We start from the raw sequence: 23,095 nt of genomic DNA on the forward strand, positions 1-23,095 counted from the left end.
CTAGTGTACCTGTAGCATCTAGTGTACTGTACCTGTAGCATCTAGTGTACTGTACCTGTAACATCTAGTGTACTGTACCTGTAACATCTAGTGTACTGTACCTGTAACATCTAGTGTACTGTACCTGTAACATCTAGTGTACTGTACCTGTAATATCTAGTGTAGTGTACCTGTAACATCTAGTGTACCTGTAACATCGTACTGTACCTGTAGCATCTAGTGTACTGTACCTGTAACATCTAGTGTACTGTACATGTAACATCTAGTGTACTGTACATGTAACATCTAGTGTACTGTACCTGTAACATCTAGTGTACTGTACCTGTAACATCGTACTGTACCTGTAGCATCTAGTGTACTGTACCTGTAACATCTCTACATCTAGTGTACTGTACCTGTAGCATCTAGTGTACTGTACCTGTAACATCTAGTGTACTGTACCTGTAGCATCTAGTGTACTGTACCTGTAACATCTAGTGTACTGTACCTGTAACATCTAGTGTACTGTACCTGTAACATCTAGTGTACTGTAACATCTCTACATCTAGTGTACTGTAACATCTCTACATCTAGTGTACTGTACCTGTAGCATCTAGTGTACTGTACCTGTTACATCTAGTGTACTGTACCTGTAACATCTAGTGTACTGTACCTGTAGCATCTAGTGTACCTGTAGCATCTAGTGTACTGTACCTGTAGCATCTAGTGTACTGTACCTGTAACATCTAGTGTACTGTACCTGTAACATCTAGTGTACTGTACCTGTAACAGCTAGTGTACTGTACCTGTAGCATCTAGTGTCCTGTACCTGTAACATCTAGTGTACTGTACCTGTAGCATCTAGTGTCCTGTACCTGTAGCATCTCTACATCTAGTGTACTGTACCTGTAACATCTCTACATCTAGTGTACCTGTACCTGTAGCATCTAGTGTCCTGTACCTGTAACATCTAGTGTACTGTACCTGTAGCATCTAGTGTACTGTACCTGTAGCATCTAGTGTACTGTACCTGTAACATATAGTGTACTGTACCTGTAGCATCTAGTGTACTGTACCTGTAACATCTAGTGTACTGTACCTGTAACATCTAGTGTACTGTACCTGTAGCATCTAGTGTACTGTACCTGTAGCATCTAGTGTACTGTACCTGTAACATCTAGTGTACTGTACCTGTAACATCTAGTGTACTGTACCCGTAACATCTAGTGTACTGTACCTGTAACATCTAGTGTACTGTACCTGTAGCATCTAGTGTACTGTACCTGTAACATCTAGTGTACTGTACCTGTAGCATCTAGTGTACTGTACCTGAAACATCGTACTGTACCTGAAACATCTAGTGTACTGTACCTGAAACATCTAGTGTACTGTACCTGTAACATCTAGTGTACTGTACCTGTAACATCTAGTGTACTGTACCTGTAGCATCTAGTGTACTGTACCTGTAGCATCTAGTGTACTGTACCTGTAGCATCTAGTGTACTGTACCTGTAGCATCTAGTGTCCTGTACCTGTAGCATCTAGTGTACTGTACCTGTAGCATCGTACTGTACCTGTCACATCTAGTGTACTGTACCTGTCACATCTAGTGTACTGTACCTGTAACATCTAGTGTACTGTACCTGTAGCATCTAGTGTACTGTACCTGTAACATCTAGTGTACTGTACCTGTAACATCTAGTGTACTGTACCTGTAACATCTAGTGTACTGTACCTGTAGGATCGTACTGTACCTGTAACATCTAGTGTACTGTACCTGTAACATCTAGTGTACTGTACCTGTAGCATCTAGTGTACTGTACCTGTAGCATCTAGTGTACTGTACCTGTAACATCTAGTGTACTGTACCTGTAACATCTAGTGTACTGTACCTGTAACATCTAGTGTACTGTACCTGTAACATCTAGGGTACTGTACCTGTAACATCGTACTGTACCTGTAACATCTAGTGTACTGTACCTGTAGCATCGTACTGTACCTGTAACATCTAGTGTACTGTACCTGTAACATCTAGTGTACTGTACCTGTAACATCTAGTGTACTGTACCTGTAACATCTAGTGTACTGTACCTGTAACATCTAGTGTACTGTACCTGTAACATCTAGTGTACTGTACCTGTAGCATCGTACTGTACCTGTAACATCTAGTGTACTGTACCTGTATCATCTAGTGTACTGTACCTGTAACATCTAGTGACTGTACCTGTAGCATCTAGTGTACTGTACCTGTAACATCTAGTGTACTGTACCTGTAACATCTAGTGTACTGTACCTGAAACATCTAGTGTACTGTACCTGTAGCATCTAGTGTACTGTACCTGTAACATCTAGTGTACTGTACCTGTAACATCTAGTGTACTGTACCTGTAACATCTAGTGTACTGTACATGTAACATCTAGTGTACTGTACCTGTAACATCTAGTGTACTGTACCTGTAACATCGTACTGTACCTGTAACATCTAGTGTACTGTACCTGTATCATCTAGTGTACTGTACCTGTAACATCTAGTGTACTGTACCTGTAACATCTAGTGTACTGTACCTGTAACATCTAGTGTACTGTACATGTAACATCTAGTGTACTGTACCTGTAACATCTAGTGTACTGTACCTGTAACATCTAGTGTACTGTAACATCTCTACATCTAGTGTACTGTAACATCTCTACATCTAGTGTACTGTACCTGTAACATCTAGTGTACTGTACCTGTAACATCTAGTGTACTGTACCTGTAACATCTAGTGTACTGTACCTGTAATATCTAGTGTAGTGTACCTGTAACATCTAGTGTACCTGTAACATCGTACTGTACCTGTAGCATCTAGTGTACTGTACCTGTAACATCTAGTGTACTGTACATGTAACATCTAGTGTACTGTACATGTAACATCTAGTGTACTGTACCTGTAACATCTAGTGTACTGTACCTGTAACATCGTACTGTACCTGTAGCATCTAGTGTACTGTACCTGTAACATCTCTACATCTAGTGTACTGTACCTGTAGCATCTAGTGTACTGTACCTGTAACATCTAGTGTACTGTACCTGTAGCATCTAGTGTACTGTACCTGTAACATCTAGTGTACTGTACCTGTAACATCTAGTGTACTGTACCTGTAACATCTAGTGTACTGTACCTGTAACATCTAGTGTACTGTACCTGTAGCATCTAGTGTACTGTACCTGTAGCATCTAGTGTACTGTACCTGTAACATCTAGTGTACTGTACCTGTAACATCTAGTGTACTGTACCTGTAACATCTAGTGTACTGTACCTGTAACATCTAGTGTACTGTACCTGTAACATCTAGTGTACTGTACCTGTAGCATCTAGTGTACTGTACCTGTAGCATCTAGTGTACTGTACCTGTAACATCTAGTGTACTGTACCTGTAATATCTAGTGTAGTGTACCTGTAACATCTAGTGTACCTGTAACATCTAGTGTACTGTAACATCTAGTGTACTGTACCTGTAACATCTAGTGTACTGTACCTGTAGCATCTAGTGTACTGTACCTGTAGCATCTAGTGTACTGTAACATCTAGTGTACTGTACCTGTAACATCTAGTGTACTGTACCTGTAGCATCTAGTGTACTGTACCTGTAGCATCTAGTGTACTGTACCTGTAGCATCTAGTGTACTGTACCTGTAGCATCTAGTGTACTGTACCTGTAACATCTAGTGTACTGTACCTGTAATATCTAGTGTACTGTACCTGTAACATCTAGTGTACCTGTAACATCTAGTGTACTGTAACTGTAACATCTAGTGTACCTGTAACATCTAGTGTACTGTAACATCTAGTGTACTGTACCTGTAACATCTAGTGTACTGTACCTGTAGCATCTAGTGTACTGTACCTGTAGCATCTAGTGTACTGTAACATCTAGTGTACTGTACCTGTAACATCTAGTGTACTGTACCTGTAGCATCTAGTGTACTGTACCTGTAGCATCTAGTGTACTGTACCTGTAGCATCTAGTGTACTGTACCTGTAGCATCTAGTGTACTGTACCTGTAACATCTAGTGTACTGTACCTGTAATATCTAGTGTACTGTACCTGTAACATCTAGTGTACCTGTAACATCTAGTGTACTGTAACATCTAGTGTACTGTACCTGTAACATCTAGTGTACTGTAACATCTAGTGTACTGTACCTGTAACATCTAGTGTACTGTACCTGTAGCATCTAGTGTACTGTACCTGTAACATCTAGTGTACTGTACCTGTAACATCTAGTGTACTGTACCTGTAACATCTAGTGTACTGTACCTGTAATATCTAGTGTACTGTACCTGTAACATCTAGTGTACCTGTAACATCTAGTGTACCTGTAACATCTAGTGTACTGTAACATCTAGTGTACTGTACCTGTAACATCTAGTGTACTGTACCTGAAACATCGTACTGTACCTGAAACATCTAGTGTACTGTACCTGTAGCATCTAGTGTACTGTACCTGTAACATCTAGTGTACTGTACCTGTAACATCTAGTGTACTGTACCTGTAACATCTAGTGTACTGTACCCGTAACATCTAGTGTACTGTACCTGTAACATCTAGTGTACTGTACCTGTAGCATCTAGTGTACTGTACCTGTAACATCTAGTGTACTGTACCTGTAGCATCTAGTGTACTGTACCTGAAACATCGTACTGTACCTGAAACATCTAGTGTACTGTACCTGAAACATCTAGTGTACTGTACCTGAAACATCTAGTGTACTGTACCTGTAACATCTAGTGTACTGTACCTGTAACATCTAGTGTACTGTACCTGTAGCATCTAGTGTACTGTACCTGTAGCATCTAGTGTACTGTACCTGTAGCATCTAGTGTACTGTACCTGTAGCATCTAGTGTCCTGTACCTGTAGCATCTAGTGTACTGTACCTGTAGCATCGTACTGTACCTGTAACATCTAGTGTACTGTACCTGTCACATCTAGTGTACTGTACCTGTAACATCTAGTGTACTGTACCTGTAGCATCTAGTGTACTGTACCTGTAGCATCTAGTGTACTGTACCTGTAACATCTAGTGTACTGTACCTGTAACATCTAGTGTACTGTACCTGTAGGATCGTACTTTACCTGTAACATCTAGTGTACTGTACCTGTAACATCTAGTGTACTGTACCTGTAGCATCTAGTGTACTGTACCTGTAGCATCTAGTGTACTGTACCTGTAACATCTAGTGTACTGTACCTGTAACATCTAGTGTACTGTACCTGTAACATCTAGTGTACTGTACCTGTAACATCTAGTGTACTGTACCTGTAACATCGTACTGTACCTGTAACATCTAGTGTACTGTACCTGTAGCATCGTACTGTACCTGTAACATCTAGTGTACTGTACCTGTAACATCTAGTGTACTGTACCTGTAACATCTAGTGTACTGTACCTGTAACATCTAGTGTACTGTACCTGTAACATCTAGTGTACTGTACCTGTAACATCTAGTGTACTGTACCTGTAACATCTAGTGTACTGTACCTGTATCATCTAGTGTACTGTACCTGTAACATCTAGTGACTGTACCTGTAGCATCTAGTGTACTGTACCTGTAACATCTAGTGTACTGTACGTGTAACATCTAGTGTACTGTACCTGTAACATCTAGTGTACTGTACCTGTAGCATCTAGTGTACTGTACCTGTAGCATCTAGTGTACTGTACCTGTAACATCTAGTGTACTGTACCTGTTACATCTAGTGTACTGTACCTGTAACATCTAGTGTACTGTACCTGTAACATCTAGTGTACTGTACCTGTAACATCTAGTGTACTGTACATGTAACATCTAGTGTACTGTACCTGTAACATCTAGTGTACTGTACCTGTAACATCTAGTGTACTGTACCTGTAACATCGTACTGTACCTGTAACATCTAGTGTACTGTACATGTAACATCTAGTGTACTGTACCTGTAACATCTAGTGTACTGTACCTGTAACATCTAGTGTACTGTACCTGTAACATCTAGTGTACTGTACCTGTAACATCTAGTGTACTGTACCTGTAACATCTAGTGTACTGTACCTGTAACATCTAGTGTACTGTACCTGTAACATCTAGTGTACTGTACCTGTAACATCTAGTGTACTGTACCTGTAACATCTAGTGTACTGTAACATCTCTACATCTAGTGTACTGTAACATCTCTACATCTAGTGTACTGTACCTGTAACATCTAGTGTACTGTACCTGTAACATCTAGTGTACTGTACCTGTAACATCTAGTGTACTGTACCTGTAATATCTAGTGTAGTGTACCTGTAACATCTAGTGTACCTGTAACATCGTACTGTACCTGTAGCATCTAGTGTACTGTACCTGTAACATCTAGTGTACTGTACATGTAACATCTAGTGTACTGTACATGTAACATCTAGTGTACTGTACCTGTAACATCTAGTGTACTGTACCTGTAACATCGTACTGTACCTGTAGCATCTAGTGTACTGTACCTGTAACATCTAGTGTACTGTACCTGTAACATCTAGTGTACTGTAACATCTCTACATCTAGTGTACTGTAACATCTCTACATCTAGTGTACTGTACCTGTAGCATCTAGTGTACTGTACCTGTAACATCTAGTGTACTGTACCTGTAGCATCTAGTGTACTGTACCTGTAACATCTAGTGTACTGTACCTGTAACATCTAGTGTACTGTACCTGTAACATCTAGTGTACTGTACCTGTAACATCTAGTGTACTGTACCTGTAGCATCTAGTGTACTGTACCTGTAGCATCTAGTGTACTGTACCTGTAACATCTAGTGTACTGTACCTGTAACATCTAGTGTACTGTACCTGTAACATCTAGTGTACTGTACCTGTAGCATCTAGTGTACTGTACCTGTAGCATCTAGTGTACTGTACCTGTAGCATCTAGTGTACTGTACCTGTAACATCTAGTGTACTGTACCTGTAACATCTAGTGTACTGTACCTGTAATATCTAGTGTAGTGTACCTGTAACATCTAGTGTACCTGTAACATCTAGTGTACTGTAACATCTAGTGTACTGTACCTGTAGCATCTAGTGTACTGTACCTGTAGCATCTAGTGTACTGTAACATCTAGTGTACTGTACCTGTAACATCTAGTGTACTGTACCTGTAGCATCTAGTGTACTGTACCTGTAGCATCTAGTGTACTGTACCTGTAGCATCTAGTGTACTGTACCTGTAATATCTAGTGTACTGTACCTGTAACATCTAGTGTACCTGTAACATCTAGTGTACTGTAACATCTAGTGTACTGTACCTGTAACATCTAGTGTACTGTAACATCTAGTGTACTGTACCTGTAACATCTAGTGTACTGTACCTGTAGCATCTAGTGTACTGTACCTGTAGCATCTAGTGTACTGTACCTGTAACATCTAGTGTACTGTACCTGTAACATCTAGTGTACTGTACCTGTAACATCTAGTGTACTGTACCTGTAATATCTAGTGTACTGTACCTGTAACATCTAGTGTACTGTACCTGTAACATCTAGTGTACCTGTAACATCTAGTGTACCTGTAACATCTAGTGTACTGTAACATCTAGTGTACTGTACCTGTAACATCTAGTGTACTGTACCTGACCAGCTGGAGAATCCGTCTGAGGTAGGACTTGATCTCTTCCACAGCCTGTTGTAGTAACCTTCTGTTAGATCCTACCCCTATATAGGTCATCCTGTACACAGTCACTAGGGTCTCTAGTAACCCTCCCAGAGGGTGGAGGGGGGTCTCACAGGCCTGTAGGAGGAGGACAGGGGGGGGGGGGGGGGGGGAGGAGGACGGAGAAGAGAGGTGCAATGAGGAGGAGGAGGATGATGGAGAAGAGAGGTGCAATGAGGAGGAGGCGGAGGATGGAGAAGAGAGGTGCAATGAGGAGGAGGAGGAGGATGGAGAAGAGAGGTGCAATGAGGAGGAGGAGGAGGATGGAGAAGAGAGGTGCAATGAGGAGGAGGAGGATGGCGAAGAGAGGTGCAATGAGGAGGAGGAGGATGGAGAAGAGAGGTGCAATGAGGAGGAGGAGGAGGATGGAGAAGAGAGGTGCAATGAGGAGGAGGAGGATGGCGAAGAGAGGTGCAATGAGGAGGAGGAGGAGGACGGAGAAGAGAGGTGCAATGAGGAGGAGGAGGAGGACGGAGAAGAGAGGTGCAATGAGGAGGAGGAGGAGGACGGAGAAGAGAGGTGCAATGAGGAGGAGGAGGATGGAGAAGAGAGGTGCAATGAGGAGGAGGAGGATGGCGAAGAGAGGTGCAATGAGGAGGAGGAGGATGGCGAAGAGAGGTGCAATGAGGAGGAGGAGGATGGCGAAGAGAGGTGCAATGAGGAGGAGGAGGATGGCGAAGAGAGGTGCAATGAGGAGGAGGAGGATGGCGAAGAGAGGTGCAATGAGGAGGAGGAGGATGGAGAAGAGAGGTGCAATGAGGAGGAGGAGGACGGAGAAGAGAGGTGCAATGAGGAGGAGGAGGACGGAGAAGAGAGGTGCAATGAGGAGGAGGAGGACGGAGAAGAGAGGTGCAATGAGGAGGAGGAGGACGGAGAAGAGAGGTGCAATGAGGAGGAGGAGGATGGCGAAGAGAGGTGCAATGAGGAGGAGGAGGATGGCGAAGAGAGGTGCAATGAGGAGGAGGAGGATGGCGAAGAGAGGTGCAATGAGGAGGAGGAGGATGGCGAAGAGAGGTGCAATGAGGAGGAGGAGGATGGAGAAGAGAGGTGCAATGAGGAGGAGGAGGATGGAGAAGAGAGGTGCAATGAGGAGGAGGAGGAGGATGGAGAAGAGAGGTGCAATGAGGAGGAGGAGGAGGATGGAGAAGAGAGGTGCAATGAGGAGGAGGAGGATGGAGAAGAGAGGTGCAATGAGGAGGAGGAGGATGGAGAAGAGAGGTGCAATGAGGAGGAGGAGGATGGAGAAGAGAGGTGCAATGAGGAGGAGGAGGACAGAGAAGAGAGGTGCAATGAGGAGGAGGAGGACGGAGAAGAGAGGTGCAATGAGGAGGAGGAGGAGGACGGAGAAGAGAGGTGCAATGAGGAGGAGGAGGATGGAGAAGAGAGGTGCAATGAGGAGGAGGATGGAGAAGAGAGGTGCAATGAGGAGGAGGATGATGGAGAAGAGAGGTGCAATGAGGAGGAGGATGATGGAGAAAAGAGGTGCAATGAGGAGAAGAAGAATCATCTACAGACAAATCATCAAGCACACAGTCCTACGCAACAACGGTCCCAATCTGTGAGCGTGTCGATACACAACTAGGTATACTGGGAATATCAGTCTGCTACCCTTGACAGCTGTTGACCAATCAGTCTGCAGCTGTTGACCTTTATCAGTCAGCTACCCTTGACAGCTGTTGACCAATCAGTCTGCTACCCTTGACAGCTGTTGACCAATCAGTCTGCTACCCTTGACAGCTGTTGACCAATCAGTCTGCAGCTGTTGACCTTTATCAGTCAGCTACCCTTGACAGCTGTTGACCAATCAGTCTGCTACCCTTGACAGCTGTTGACCAATCAGTCTGCTACCCTTGACAGCTGTTGACCAATCAGTCTGCTACCCTTGACAGCTGTTGACCTTAATCAGTCTGCTACCCTTGACAGCTGTTGACCAATCAGTCTGCTACCCTTGACAGCTGTTGACCTTAATCAGTCTGCTACCCTTGACAGCTGTTGACCAATCAGTCTGCTACCCTTGACAGCTGCTGACCTACAGTACGGGGTGTAAAATGTGTGTTATTCACCTTGGTGAGGTATCGTCGGATGACGTCATACCTCCCAGCAGTAACCGGACCCGTGTGTAGAGGAATCACTTCCAGCTTCTCCAGAACTCGACTCTGAGACCTGCTCAGCAGCTCTGGACTGGAGACAGACATCCATCACTATAGAAACCATGCACCGTGAGTGTCCAGGTGTGTGTCCAGGTGTGTGTGCGTAGGTGTGTGTGCGTAGGTGTGTGTCCAGGTGTGTGTGCGTAGGTGTGTGTCCAGGTGTGTGTCCAGGTGTGTGTCCAGGTGTGTGTCCAGGTGTGTGTGCGTAGGTGTGTGTCCAGGTGTGTGTGCGTAGGTGTGTGTCCAGGTGTGTGTCCAGGTGTGTGTCCAGGTGTGTGCGTAGGTGTGTGTGCGTAGGTGTGTGTCCAGGTGTGTGTGCGTAGGTGTGTGTCCAGGTGTGTGTCCAGGTGTGTGTCCAGGTGTGTGTGCGTAGGTGAGTGTGCGTAGGTGTGTGTGCGTAGATGAGTGTGCGTAGGTGTGTGTCCAGGTGTGTGTCCAGGTGTGTGTCCAGGTGTGTGTCCAGGTGTGTGTCCAGGTGTGTGTCCAGGTGTGTGTCCAGGTGTGTGTCCAGGTGTGTAAATTAGCATAATACAAAAATCCCCATAAAGCTAGACATATATATATTTGTTTATATTTTAGTTCAGGATATAAAAAAAATTGCAGTTTAAACGTTAAACGCAAAATTGTCAAGTTGTGTGTGTGTGTACCTGTCTCTGCGTCCTGTGGTGAGTGTAACAGCAATGTTTTCCCAGGCCCTCATCCTCTCCTCAGGCTGTCCCGGGGCCTCAGAGCCCAGCGTGCTCCAACACTCTGAGAACACTGCCCTCCACTTCTGCTCTGGGGATACGGCTAGACGGCCCAACTCACTGGAGAGAAACACAGACAGCCTCACTGGAGAGAAACACAGACAGACTCACTGGAGAGAAAACACAGACAGACTCACTGGAGAGAAACACAGACAGACTCACTGGAGAGAAACACAGACAGACTCACTGGAGAGACACACAGACAGACTCACTGTAGAGAAACACAGACAGACTCACTGTAGAGAAACACAGACAGACTCACTGGAGAGAAACACAGACAGACTCACTGTAGAGAAACACAGACAGACTCACTGTAGAGACACACAGACAGTCAGAGAGAGACACACAGACAGTCAGAGAGAGACGAGCAGGGAGAGAGACACAGACAAACAGAGAGAGACACACAGACAGTCAGAGAGAGACGAGCAGGGAGAGACACACAGACAGACAGAGAGAGACACACAGACAGACTCACTGTAGAGAAAACACAGACAGTCTCACTGGAGATAAACACAGACAGCCTCACTGTAGAGACACACAGACAGACTCACTGGAGAGACACACAGACAGTCAGAGAGAGACACACAGACAGTCAGGAAGAGACGAAAGCTCACACTTTACATCAAATGATATTAGCGTTCCAGTGTATAAAGAAGACGATCCTTACAGCACCCAGGTTGATTCCTTCTTGTCAGGTTCATAGAGGCTAGGCTTCGTGTAGGTTCCCATGATCTTCAGCCCTGAGGTCCACGCTCCACTAAACAGACCCTCTATGAAGTCTCCGTTGGACATGGACAGGGTACCCTGGGAAATACGGCAACACGAGATGACTGTTAATGCATTATCTTACGACAGAGGGCGTCAAATCTAACGACTAAAGTCTCACGTAATTGGTCAGCTGCTCGAAAAGTTTCGGGTCCCATTTATGTAAAGAGGTTTAAGAACTGTTACAACGAGGAGCGGCACCAGAACGAGGAGCGGAACCAGAACGAGGAGCGGAACCAGAAGGAAGGGCGGAACCAGAAGGAAGGGCGGAACCAGAAGGAAGGGCGGAACCAGAAGGAAGGGCGGAACCAGAAGGAAGAGCGGAACCAGAAGGAGGAGCGGAACCAGAACGAGGAGCGGAACCAGAACGAGGAGCGGAACCAGAACGAGGAGCGGAAGCAGAAGGAAGAGCGGAACCAGAACGAGGAGCGGAAGCAGAAGGAAGAGCGGAACCAGAAGGAAGAGCGGAACCAGAACGAGGAGCGGAAACAGAAGGAAGAGCGGAACCAGAACGAGGAGCGGAACCAGAAGGAAGAGCGGAACCAGAAGGAAGAGCGGAACCAGAAGGAAGAGCGGAACCAGAACGAGGAGCGGAACCAGAAGGAAGAGCGGAACCAGAACGAGGAGCGGAACCAGAACGAGGAGCGGAAGCAGAAGGAAGAGCGGAACCAGAACGCGGAGCGGAAGCAGAAGGAAGAGCGGAACCAGAACGAGGAGCGGAACCAGAAGGAAGAGCGGAACCAGAACGAGGAGCGGAAACAGAAGGAAGAGCGGAACCAGAACGAGGAGCGGAACCAGAAGGAAGAGCGGAACCAGAAGGAAGAGCGGAACCAGAAGGAAGAGCGGAACCAGAACGAGGAGCGGAACCAGAAGGAAGAGCGGAACCAGAACGAGGAGCGGAACCAGAACGAGGAGCGGAAGCAGAAGGAAGAGCGGAACCAGAACGCGGAGCGGAAGCAGAAGGAAGAGCGGAACCAGAACGAGGAGCGGAACCAGAAGGAAGAGCGGAACCAGAACGAGGAGCGGAAACAGAAGGAAGAGCGGAACCAGAACGAGGAGCGGAACCAGAAGGAAGAGCGGAACCAGAAGGAAGAGCGGAACCAGAAGGAAGAGCTGAACCAGAACGAGGAGCGGAACCAGAAGGAAGAGCGGAACCAGAACGAGGAGCGGAACCAGAACGAGGAGCGGAACCAGAAGGAAGAGCGGAACCAGAACGAAGAGCGGGTCCAGAACGAAGAGCGGGTCCAGAACGAGGAGCGGAACCACAAGGAGGAGCGGAACCAGAAGGAGGAGCGGAACCAGAAGGAGGAGCGGGTCCAGAACGAGGAGCGGAACCAGAACGAGGAGCGGAACCAGAACGAGGAGCGGAACCAGAAGGAAGGGCGGAACCAGAACGAGGAGCGGAACCAGAACGAAGAGCGGAACCAGAAGGAAGGGCGGAACCAGAACGAGGAGCGGAACCAGAACGAGGAGCGGAACCAGAACGAAGAGCGGAACCAGAACGAAGAGCGGAACCAGAACGAGGAGCGGAACCAGAAGGAAGAGCGGAACCAGAAGGAGGAGCGGAACCAGAAGGAGGAGCGGAACCAGAAGGAGGAGCGGAACCAGAACGAGGAGCGGAACCAGAAGGAAGAGCTGAACCAGAATGAAGAGCGGGTCCAGAAGGAGGAGCGGAACAAGAAGGAGCGGAACCAGAATGAAGAGCGGGTCCAGAATGAAGAGCGGGTCCAGAAGGAGGAGCGGAACCAGAAGGAAGAGCGGAACCAGAAAGAAGAGCGGAACCAGAAGGAGGAGCGGAACCAGAAGGCGGGGCGGAACCAGAAGGAAGAGCGGAACCAGAAGGAAGAGCGGAACCAGAAGGAAGAGCGGAACCAGAAGGAGGAGCGGAACCAGAACGAGGAGCGGAACCAGAACGAGGAGCGGAACCAGAAGGAAGAGCGGGTCCAGAAGGAGGAGCGGAACCAGAAGGAAGAGCGGAACCAGAAGGAGGAGCGGAACCAGAAGGAGGAGCGGAACCAGAAGGAAGAGCGGAACCAGAAGGAGGAGCGGAACCAGAAGGAGGAGCGGAACCAGAACGAGGAGCGGAACCAAAACGAGGAGCGGAACCAGAACGAGGAGCGGAACCAGAAGAGCGGAACCAGAAGGAGGAGCGGAACCAGAAGGAAGAGCGGAACCAGAACGAGGAGCGGAACCAGAACGAGGAGCGGAACCAGAAGGAAGGGCGGAACCAGAACGAGGAGCGGAACCAGAACGAGGAGCGGAACCAGAACGAGGAGCGGAACCAGAACGAGGAGCGGAACCAGAAGGAAAAGCGGAACCAGAATGAGGAGCGGAAACAGAACGAGGAGTGGCACCAGAACGAGGAACGGAACCAGAAGGAAGAGCGGAACCAGAATGAAGAGCGGGTCCAGAACGGGGAGCGGAACCAGAAGGAAGAGCGGAAGCAGAAGGAAGAGCGGAACCAGAAGGAAGAGCGGAACCAGAAGGAAGAGCGGAACCAGAAGGAAGAGCGGAACCAGAAGGAAGAGCGGGTCCAGAAGGAAGAGCGGGTCCAGAAGGAGGAGCGGAACCAGAAGGAAGAGCGGAACCAGAAGGAAGAGCGGAACCAGAAGGAAGAGCGGAACCAGAAGGAAGAGCGGAACCAGAAGGAAGAGCGGGTCCAGAAGGAAGAGCGGGTCCAGAAGGAGGAGCGGAACCAGAAGGAAGAGCGGAACCAGAAGGAGGAGCGGAACCAGAAGGAGGAGCGGAACCAGAAGGAAGAGCGGAACCAGAAGGAGGAGCGGAACCAGAAGGAGGAGCGGAACCAGAACGAGGAGCGGAACCAAAACGAGGAGCGGCACCAGAACGAGGAGCGGAACCAGAACGAGGAGCGGAACCAGAAGAGCGGAACCAGAAGGAGGAGCGGAACCAGAAGGAAGAGCGGAACCAGAACGAGGAGCGGAACCAGAAGGAAGGGCGGAACCAGAACGAGGAGCGGAACCAGAACGAGGAGCGGAACCAGAACGAGGAGCGGAACCAGAACGAGGAGCGGAACCAGAAGGAAAAGCGGAACCAGAATGAAGAGCGGGTCCAGAAGGAGGAGCGGAACAAGAAGGAAGAGCGGAACCAGAAGGAAGAGCGGAACCAGAACGAGGAGCGGAACCAGAAGGAAGAGCGGGTCCAGAAGGAAGAGCGGGTCCAGAAGGAGGAGCGGAACCAGAAGGAAGAGCGGGTCCAGAAGGAGGAGCGGAACCAGAAGGAAGAGCGGAACCAGAAGGAGGAGCGGAACCAGAAGGAGGAGCGGAACCAGAAGGAAGAGCGGAACCAGAAGGAGGAGCGGAACCAGAAGGAGGAGCGGAACCAAAACGAGGAGCGGAACCAAAACGAGGAGCGGCACCAGAACGAGGAGCGGCACCAGAACGAGGAGCGGAACCAGAAGGAGGAGCGGAACCAGAAGGAAGAGCGGAACCAGAAGGAAGAGCGGAACCAGAAGGAAGGGCGGAACCAGAACGAGGAGCGGAACCAGAAGGAAGGGCGGAACCAGAACGAGGAGCGGAACCAGAACGAGGAGCGGAACCAGAACGAGGAGCGGAACCAGAACGAGGAGCGGAACCAGAAGGAAAAGCGGAACCAGAATGAAGAGCGGGTCCAGAAGGAGGAGCGGAACAAGAAGGAAGAGCGGAACCAGAAGGAAGAGCGGAACCAGAAGGAAGAGCGGAACCAGAACGAGGAGCGGAACCAGAAGGAAGAGCGGGACCAGAATGAAGAGTGGGTCCAGAAGGAGGAGCGGAACGAGGAGGAGGAGCGGAACCAGAAGAGCGGAACCAGAAGGAAGAGCGGAACCAGAACGAAGAGCGGGTCCAGAACGAAGAGCGGAACCAGAAGGAAGAGCGGAACCAGAAGGAAGAGCGGAAGCAGAAGGAAGAGCGGAACCAGAAGGAAGAGCGGCACCAGAACGAGGAGCGGAACCAGAAGGCGGGGCGGAACCAGAACGAGGAGCGGAACCAGAACGAGGAGCGGAACCAGAACGAGGAGCGGAACCAGAACGAGGAGCGGAACCAGAACGAGGAGCGGAACCAACCTTTCAGTTACTGGCCCAACGCTCTAACCACTAGGCTACCTGCCTCCCCGCATCCCTCTCTAACTATACCTTACCTTGCCATTAGGGGTCCAGTCTTCTGAGAAGTCTCCCTCAAAGGCTGTGTCATCTTCAGATACTAGCAGACCAGTACCCTAAAAGAGAAGACATTGAGATCGAGTTAGATGGGAGGGGTTGAGGGTAGCTGAAGAAAGGGATTAAAAACAAACATATAACTCTGGTAAACTAGATTGTGACAGTAGAATGTATATAGTATGTATAAACAGGAAGTAGAAACCTAAGTATTGCTGTTCATTAGTTTAGTCCAATTAGGGGAAGGGTGGTAGGCTTAGGGGACAATAATAAAGGAAAATATATTTACAAATATTTACATTATATTTACCCCCCAAAAAATATATGAGGGATTGGAAAAAAAGCAGATAATTACATTGATAGAAGCCACAATCTATTTGCAATATTATAGCTGATCTACAGCCTAATAAAATAAAATCAAAATGTTTTTAAAGATTGAGATTGCAGGCATCAGGCCTACAGTGCTGAACCCAGAGAGAGACTGTGTGGGACTCACCATCATCTTGTTGTTACTGAAGGTCCCTTCATAGTAAAGACCGAACTGAGTGACGACCACCCCACTGCCATGGCGCTGGTCATCAACCCACAGGCCCATGTACTTCTCTCCTCTGAAACAAGACAAGACAGATAGAACGGAGAAAAGCAGAGCAGCAACCACAGATCTGAGACCGGGCTATTCAACCACATATCTGAGACCGGGCTATTCAACCACAGATCTGAGACCGGGCTATTCAACCACAGATCTGAGACCGGGCTATTCAACCACAGATCTGAGACCAGGCTATTCAACCACAGATCTGAGACCGGGCTATTCAACCACAGATCTGAGACCGGGCTATTCAACCACAGATGTACGTTTTTATCAACAGATCTGAGACCAGGCTATTCAACCACAAATTGACGTTTTTATCAACAGATCTGAGACCAGGCTATTCAACCACATATCTGAGACCAGGCTATTCAACCACAGATCTGAGACCGGGCTATTCAACCACAGATCTGAGACCGGGCTATTCAACCACAGATCTGAGACCAGGCTATTCAACCACAGATCTGAGACCGGGCTATTCAACCACAGATCTGAGACCGGGCTATTCAACCACAGATGTACGTTTTTATCAACAGATCTGAGACCAGGCTATTCAACCACAAATTGACGTTTTTATCAACAGATCTGAGACCAGGCTATTCAACCACAGATCTGAGACCAGGCTATTCAACCACAGATCTGAGACCAGGCTATTCAACCACAGATCTGAGACCAGGCTATTCAACCACAGATCTGAGACCAGGCTATTCAACCACAGATCTGAGACCAGGCTATTCAACCACAGATCTGAGACCAGGCTATTCAGCCACAGATGTACGTTTTTATCAACAGATCTGAGACCAGGCTATTCAACCACAAATGGACGTTTTTATCAACAGATCTGAGACCAGGCTATTCAACCACAGATGTAAGTTTTTATCAACAGATCTGAGACCAGGCTATTCAACCACAGATGTACGTTTTTAATCAACAGATCTGAGACCAGGCTATTCAACCACAGATGTACGTTTTTATCAACAGATCTGAGACCAGGCTATTCAACCACAGATGGACGTTTTTATCAACAGATCTGAGACCAGGCTATTCAACCACAGATGTACGTTTTTATCAACAGATCTGAGACCAGGCTATTCAACCACAAATGGACGTTTTTATCAACAGATCTGAGACCAGGCTATTCAACCACAGATGTACGTTTTTGATGACAAATCAAGTAAAATCAAGTGCTGTACTATACCTAGTGATGTCATCAAAGACTCCATATCCCATCTTCTTGTCTTGAAGCCACTGGCCAACGAACACATTGGAAGAAGAGCCAATCAGCTTCCCAGAGCTCAGCATCCCATGGCCCTGACGGACGTTCTCATGGAAGGATCCCTCATACACCTGACCTGTAGCATACCTGGAGAGAACTACAATCATACACCTGACCTGTAACATACCTGGAGAGAACTACAATCATACACCTGTAGCATACCTGGAGAGAACTACAATCACACACCTGACCTGTAGCATTCCTGTAGAGAACTACAATCACACACCTGACCTGTAGCATACCTGGAGAGAACTACAATCATACACCTGTAGCATACCTGGAGAGAACTACAATCATACACCTGACCTGTAACATACCTGGAGAGAACTACAATCATACACCTGACCTGTAGCATACCTGGAGAGAACTACAATCATACACCTGACCTGTAACATACCTGGAGAGAACTACAATCATACACCTGTAGCATACCTGGAGAGAACTACAATCACACACCTGACCTGTAGCATTCCTGTAGAGAACTACAATCACACACCTGACCTGTAGCATACCTGGAGAGAACTACAATCATACACCTGTAGCATACCTGGAGAGAACTACAATCATACACCTGACCTGTAACATACCTGGAGAGAACTACAATCATACACCTGACCTGTAACATACCTGGAGAGAACTACAATCACACACCTGACCTGTAGCATACCTGGAGAGAACTACAATCATACACCTGTATCATACCTGGAGAGAACTACAATCATACACCTGTAACATACCTGGAGAGAACTACAATCATACACCTGTAGCATTCCTGGAGAGAACTACAATCATACACCTGACCTGTAGCATACCTGGAGAGAACTACAATCATACACCTGACCTGTAGCATACCTGGAGAGAACTACAATCATACAACTGACCCGTATCATACCTGGAGAAAACTACAATCATACACCTGACCTGTAACATACCTGGAGAGAACTACAATCATACACCTGTAGCATACCTGGAGAAAACTACAATCATACACCTGTAACATACCTGGAGAGAACTACAATCATACACCTGTAGCATTCCTGGAGAGAACTACAATCATACACCTGACCTGTAGCATACCTGGAGAGAACTACAATCATACACCTGTAGCATTTCTGTAGAGAACTACAATCATACACCTGACCTGTAGCAAACCTGGAGAGAACTACAATCATACACCTGACCTGTAGCATACCTGGAGAGAACTACAATCATACACCTGACCTGTAGCATACCTGGAGAGAACTACAATCATACACCTGTAGCATATCTGTAGAGAACTACAATCATACACCTGACCTGTAGCATATCTGTAGAGAACTACAATCATACACCTGACCTGTAGCATACCTGGAGAGAACTACAATCATACAACTGACCCGTATCATACCTGGAGAAAACTACAATCATACACCTGTATCATACCTGGAGAAAACTACAATCATACACCTGACCTGTAGCATACCTGGAGAGAACTACAATCATACACCTGTAACATACCTGAAAAGAACTACAATCATACACCTGTAACATACCTGGAGAGAACTACAATCATACACCTGCAGCATATCTGTAGAGAACTACAATCATACACCTGACCTGTAGCATACCTGGAGAGAACTACAATCATACACCTGTATCATACCTGGAGAGAACTACAATCATACACCTGCAGCATATCTGTAGAGAACTACAATCATACACCTGACCTGTATCATACCTGGAGAGAACTACAATCATACACCTGTAGTATACAGGTGAACACAGTAACCCCCTGTAGTATATACAGGTGAACACAGTAACTCCCTGTAGTATATACAGGTGAACACAGTAACCCCCTGTAGTATATACAGGTGAACACAGTAACCCCCTGTAGTATATACAGGTGAACACAGTAACTCCCTGTAGTATATACAGGTGAACACAGTAACCCCCTGTAGTATATACAGGTGAACACAGTAACTCCCTGTAGTATATACAGGTGAATACAGTAACCCCCTGTAGTATATACAGGTGAATACAGTAACCCCCTGTAGTATATACAGGTGAACACAGTAACCCCCTGTAGTATATACAGGTGAACACAGTAACCCCCTGTAGTATATACAGGTGAACACAGTAACTCCCTGTAGTATATACAGGTGAACACAGTAACCCCCTGTAGTATATACAGGTGAACACAGTAACCCCCTGTAGTATATACAGGTGAACACAGTAACCCCCTGTAGTATATACAGGTGAACACAGTAACCCCCTGTAGTATATACAGGTGAACACAGTAACCCCCTGTAGTATATACAGGTGAACACAGTAACTCCCTGTAGTATATACAGGTGAACACAGTAACCCCCTGTAGTATATACAGGTGAACACAGTAACCCCCTGTAGTATATACAGGTGAACACAGTAACTCCCTGTAGTATATACAGGTGAACACAGTAACCCCCTGTAGTATATACAGGTGAACACAGTAACTCCCTGTAGTATATACAGGTGAATACAGTAACCCCCTGTAGTATATACAGGTGAATACAGTAACCCCCTGTAGTATATACAGGTGAACACAGTAACCCCCTGTAGTATATACAGGTGAACACAGTAACCCCCTGTAGTATATACAGGTGAACACAGTAACTCCCTGTAGTATATACAGGTGAACACAGTAACCCCCTGTAGTATATACAGGTGAACACAGTAACCCCCTGTAGTATATACAGGTGAACACAGTAACTCCCTGTAGTATATACAGGTGAATACAGTAACCCCCTGTAGTATATACAGGTGAATACAGTAACCCCCTGTAGTATATACAGGTGAACACAGTAACCCCCTGTAGTATATACAGGTGAACACAGTAACCCCCTGTAGTATATACAGGTGAACACAGTAACTCCCTGTAGTATATACAGGTGAACACAGTAACCCCCTGTAGTATATACAGGTGAACACAGTAACCCCCTGTAGTATATACAGGTGAACACAGTAACCCCCTGTAGTATATACAGGTGAACACAGTAACCCCCTGTAGTATATACAGGTGAACACAGTATATATAGTATATACAGGTGAACACAGTAACTCACTGTAGTATATACAGGTGAACACAGTATATATAGGTGAACACAGTAACTCCCTGTAGTATATACAGGTGAACACAGTAACTCCCTGTAGTATATACAGGTGAACACAGTAACCCCCTGTAGTATATACAGGTGAACACAGTAACCCCCTGTAGTATATACAGGTGAACACAGTAACCCCCTGTAGTATATACAGGTGAACACAGTAACCCCCTGTAGTATATACAGGTGAACACAGTATATATAGTATATACAGGTGAACACAGTAACTCACTGTAGTATATACAGGTGAACACAGTATATATAGTATATACAGGTGAACACAGTAACTCACTGTAGTATATACAGGTGAACACAGTAATTCCCTGTAGTATATACAAGTGAACACAGTAACTCCCTGTAGTATCTACAGGTGAACACAGTATATATAGGTGAACACAGTAACTCCCTGTAGTATATACAGGTGAACACAGTATATATAGTATATACAGGTGAACACAGTAACCCCCTGTAGTATATACAGGTGAACACAGTAACCCCCTGTAGTATATACAGGTGAACACAGTATATATAGTATATACAGGTGAACACAGTAACCCCCTGTAGTATATACAGGTGAACACAGTAACCCCCTGTAGTATCTACAGGTGAACACAGTAACTCCCTGTAGTATATACAGGTGAACACAGTATATATAGTATATACAGGTGAACACAGTAACTCCCTGTAGTATATACAGGTGAACACAGTAACTCCCTGTAGTATATACAGGTGAACACAGTAACTCCCTGTAGTATATACAGGTGAACACAGTATATATAGGTGAACACAGTAACCTCCTGTAGTATATACAGGTGAACACAGTAACCTCCTGTAGTATATACAGGTGAACACAGTAACCTCCTGTAGTATATACAGGTGAACACAGTAACTCCCTGTAGTATATACAGGTGAACACAGTAACCCCCTGTAGGATATACAGGTGAACACAGTATATATAGTATATACAGGTGAACACAGTAACTCCCTGTAGTATATACAGGTGAACACAGTAACCTCCTATAGTATATACAGGTGAACACAGTAACCCCCTGTAGTATATACAGGTGAACACAGTAACCCCCTGTAGTATATACAGGTGAACACAGTAACCCCCTGTAGTATATACAGGTGAACACAGTAACCCCCTGTAGTATCTACAGGTGAACACAGTAACCCCCTGTAGTATATACAGGTGAACACAGTAACCCCCTGTAGTATATACAGGTGAACACAGTAACCCCCTGTAGTATATACAGGTGAACACAGTAACCCCCTGTAGTATATACAGGTGAACACAGTATATATAGTATATACAGGTGAACACAGTAACTCCCTGTAGTATATACAGGTGAACACAGTAACCTCCTGTAGTATATACAGGTGAACACAGTAACCTCCTGTAGTATATACAGGTGAACACAGTAACCTCCTGTAGTATATACAGGTGAACACAGTAACTCCCTGTAGTATATACAGGTGAACACAGTATATATAGTATATACAGGTGAACACAGTAACTCCCTGTAGTATATACAGGTGAACACAGTAACTCCCTGTAGTATATACAGGTGAACACAGTAACTCCCTGTAGTATATACAGGTGAACACAGTAACCCCCTGTAGTATATACAGGTGAACACAGTAACTCCCTGTAGTATATACAGGTGAACACAGTAACTCCCTGTAGTATATACAGGTGAAAACAGTATATATAGTATATACAGGTGAACACAGTAACTCCCTGTAGTATATACAGGTGAACACAGTAACCTCCTGTAGTATATACAGGTGAACACAGTAACTCCCTGTAGTATATACAGGTGAAAACAGTATATATAGTATATACAGGTGAACACAGTAACTCCCTGTAGTATATACAGGTGAACACAGTAACCCCCTGTAGTATATACAGGTGAACACAGTAACCTCCTGTAGTATATACAGGTGAACACAGTATATATAGTATATACAGGTGAACACAGTAACTCCCTGTAGTATATACAGGTGAACACAGTAACTCCCTGTAGTATATACAGGTGAACACAGTAACTCCCTGTAGTATATACAGGTGAACACAGTAATTCCCTGTAGTATATACAGGTGAACACAGTAACCCCCTGTAGTATATACAGGTGAACACAGTAACTCCCTGTAGTATATACAGGTGAACACAGTATATATAGTATATACAGGTGAACAAAGTAACCCCCTGTAGTATATACAGGTGAACACAGTAACCCCCTGTAGTATATACAGGTGAACACAGTAACTCCCTGTAGTATATATAGGTGAACACAGTATATATAGTATATACAGGTGAACACAGTAACTCCCTGTAGTATATACAGGTGAACACAGTAACCCCCTGTAGTATATACAGGTGAACACAGTATATATAGGTGAACACAGTAACTCCCTGTAGTATATACAGGTGAACACAGTAACCCCCTGTAGTATATACAGGTGAACACAGTAATTCCCTGTAGTATATACAGGTGAACACAGTAACCCCCTGTAGTATATACAGGTGAACACAGTAACTCCCTGTAGTATATACAGGTGAACACAGTATATATAGTATATACAGGTGAACAAAGTAACTCCCTGTAGTA

At 45.8% G+C, this 23,095-nt stretch overlaps 1 protein-coding gene across 3 annotated transcripts in view; it reads right to left on the bottom strand.

The window, feature by feature from the left end:
* Positions 1-23,095, bottom strand: part of als2a (alsin Rho guanine nucleotide exchange factor ALS2 a) — a 127,877-nt gene that overhangs the window by 18,533 nt on the left and 86,249 nt on the right. For 2 of the 3 annotated variants that reach the window (XM_055871888.1, XM_055871887.1), the window contains 7 exons: positions 17,287-17,451; positions 15,996-16,107; positions 15,484-15,561; positions 11,252-11,388; positions 10,486-10,644; positions 9,752-9,869; positions 7,609-7,766 (listed from right to left, as the gene is read on the bottom strand). In XM_055871888.1, the coding sequence (XP_055727863.1) occupies positions 7,609-7,766; positions 9,752-9,869; positions 10,486-10,644; positions 11,252-11,388; positions 15,484-15,561; positions 15,996-16,107; positions 17,287-17,451 (927 nt within the window). Of the gene's footprint in view, positions 1-6,082; positions 6,459-7,608; positions 7,767-9,751; positions 9,870-10,485; positions 10,645-11,251; positions 11,389-15,483; positions 15,562-15,995; positions 16,108-17,286; positions 17,452-23,095 lie in introns of those variants that run through there. The other variant, XM_055871889.1, reaches the window with a different exon arrangement.

This window comes from Salvelinus fontinalis, chromosome 19, assembly GCF_029448725.1.
Source record: "Salvelinus fontinalis isolate EN_2023a chromosome 19, ASM2944872v1, whole genome shotgun sequence".
NCBI lineage: Eukaryota > Metazoa > Chordata > Actinopteri > Salmoniformes > Salmonidae > Salvelinus > Salvelinus fontinalis.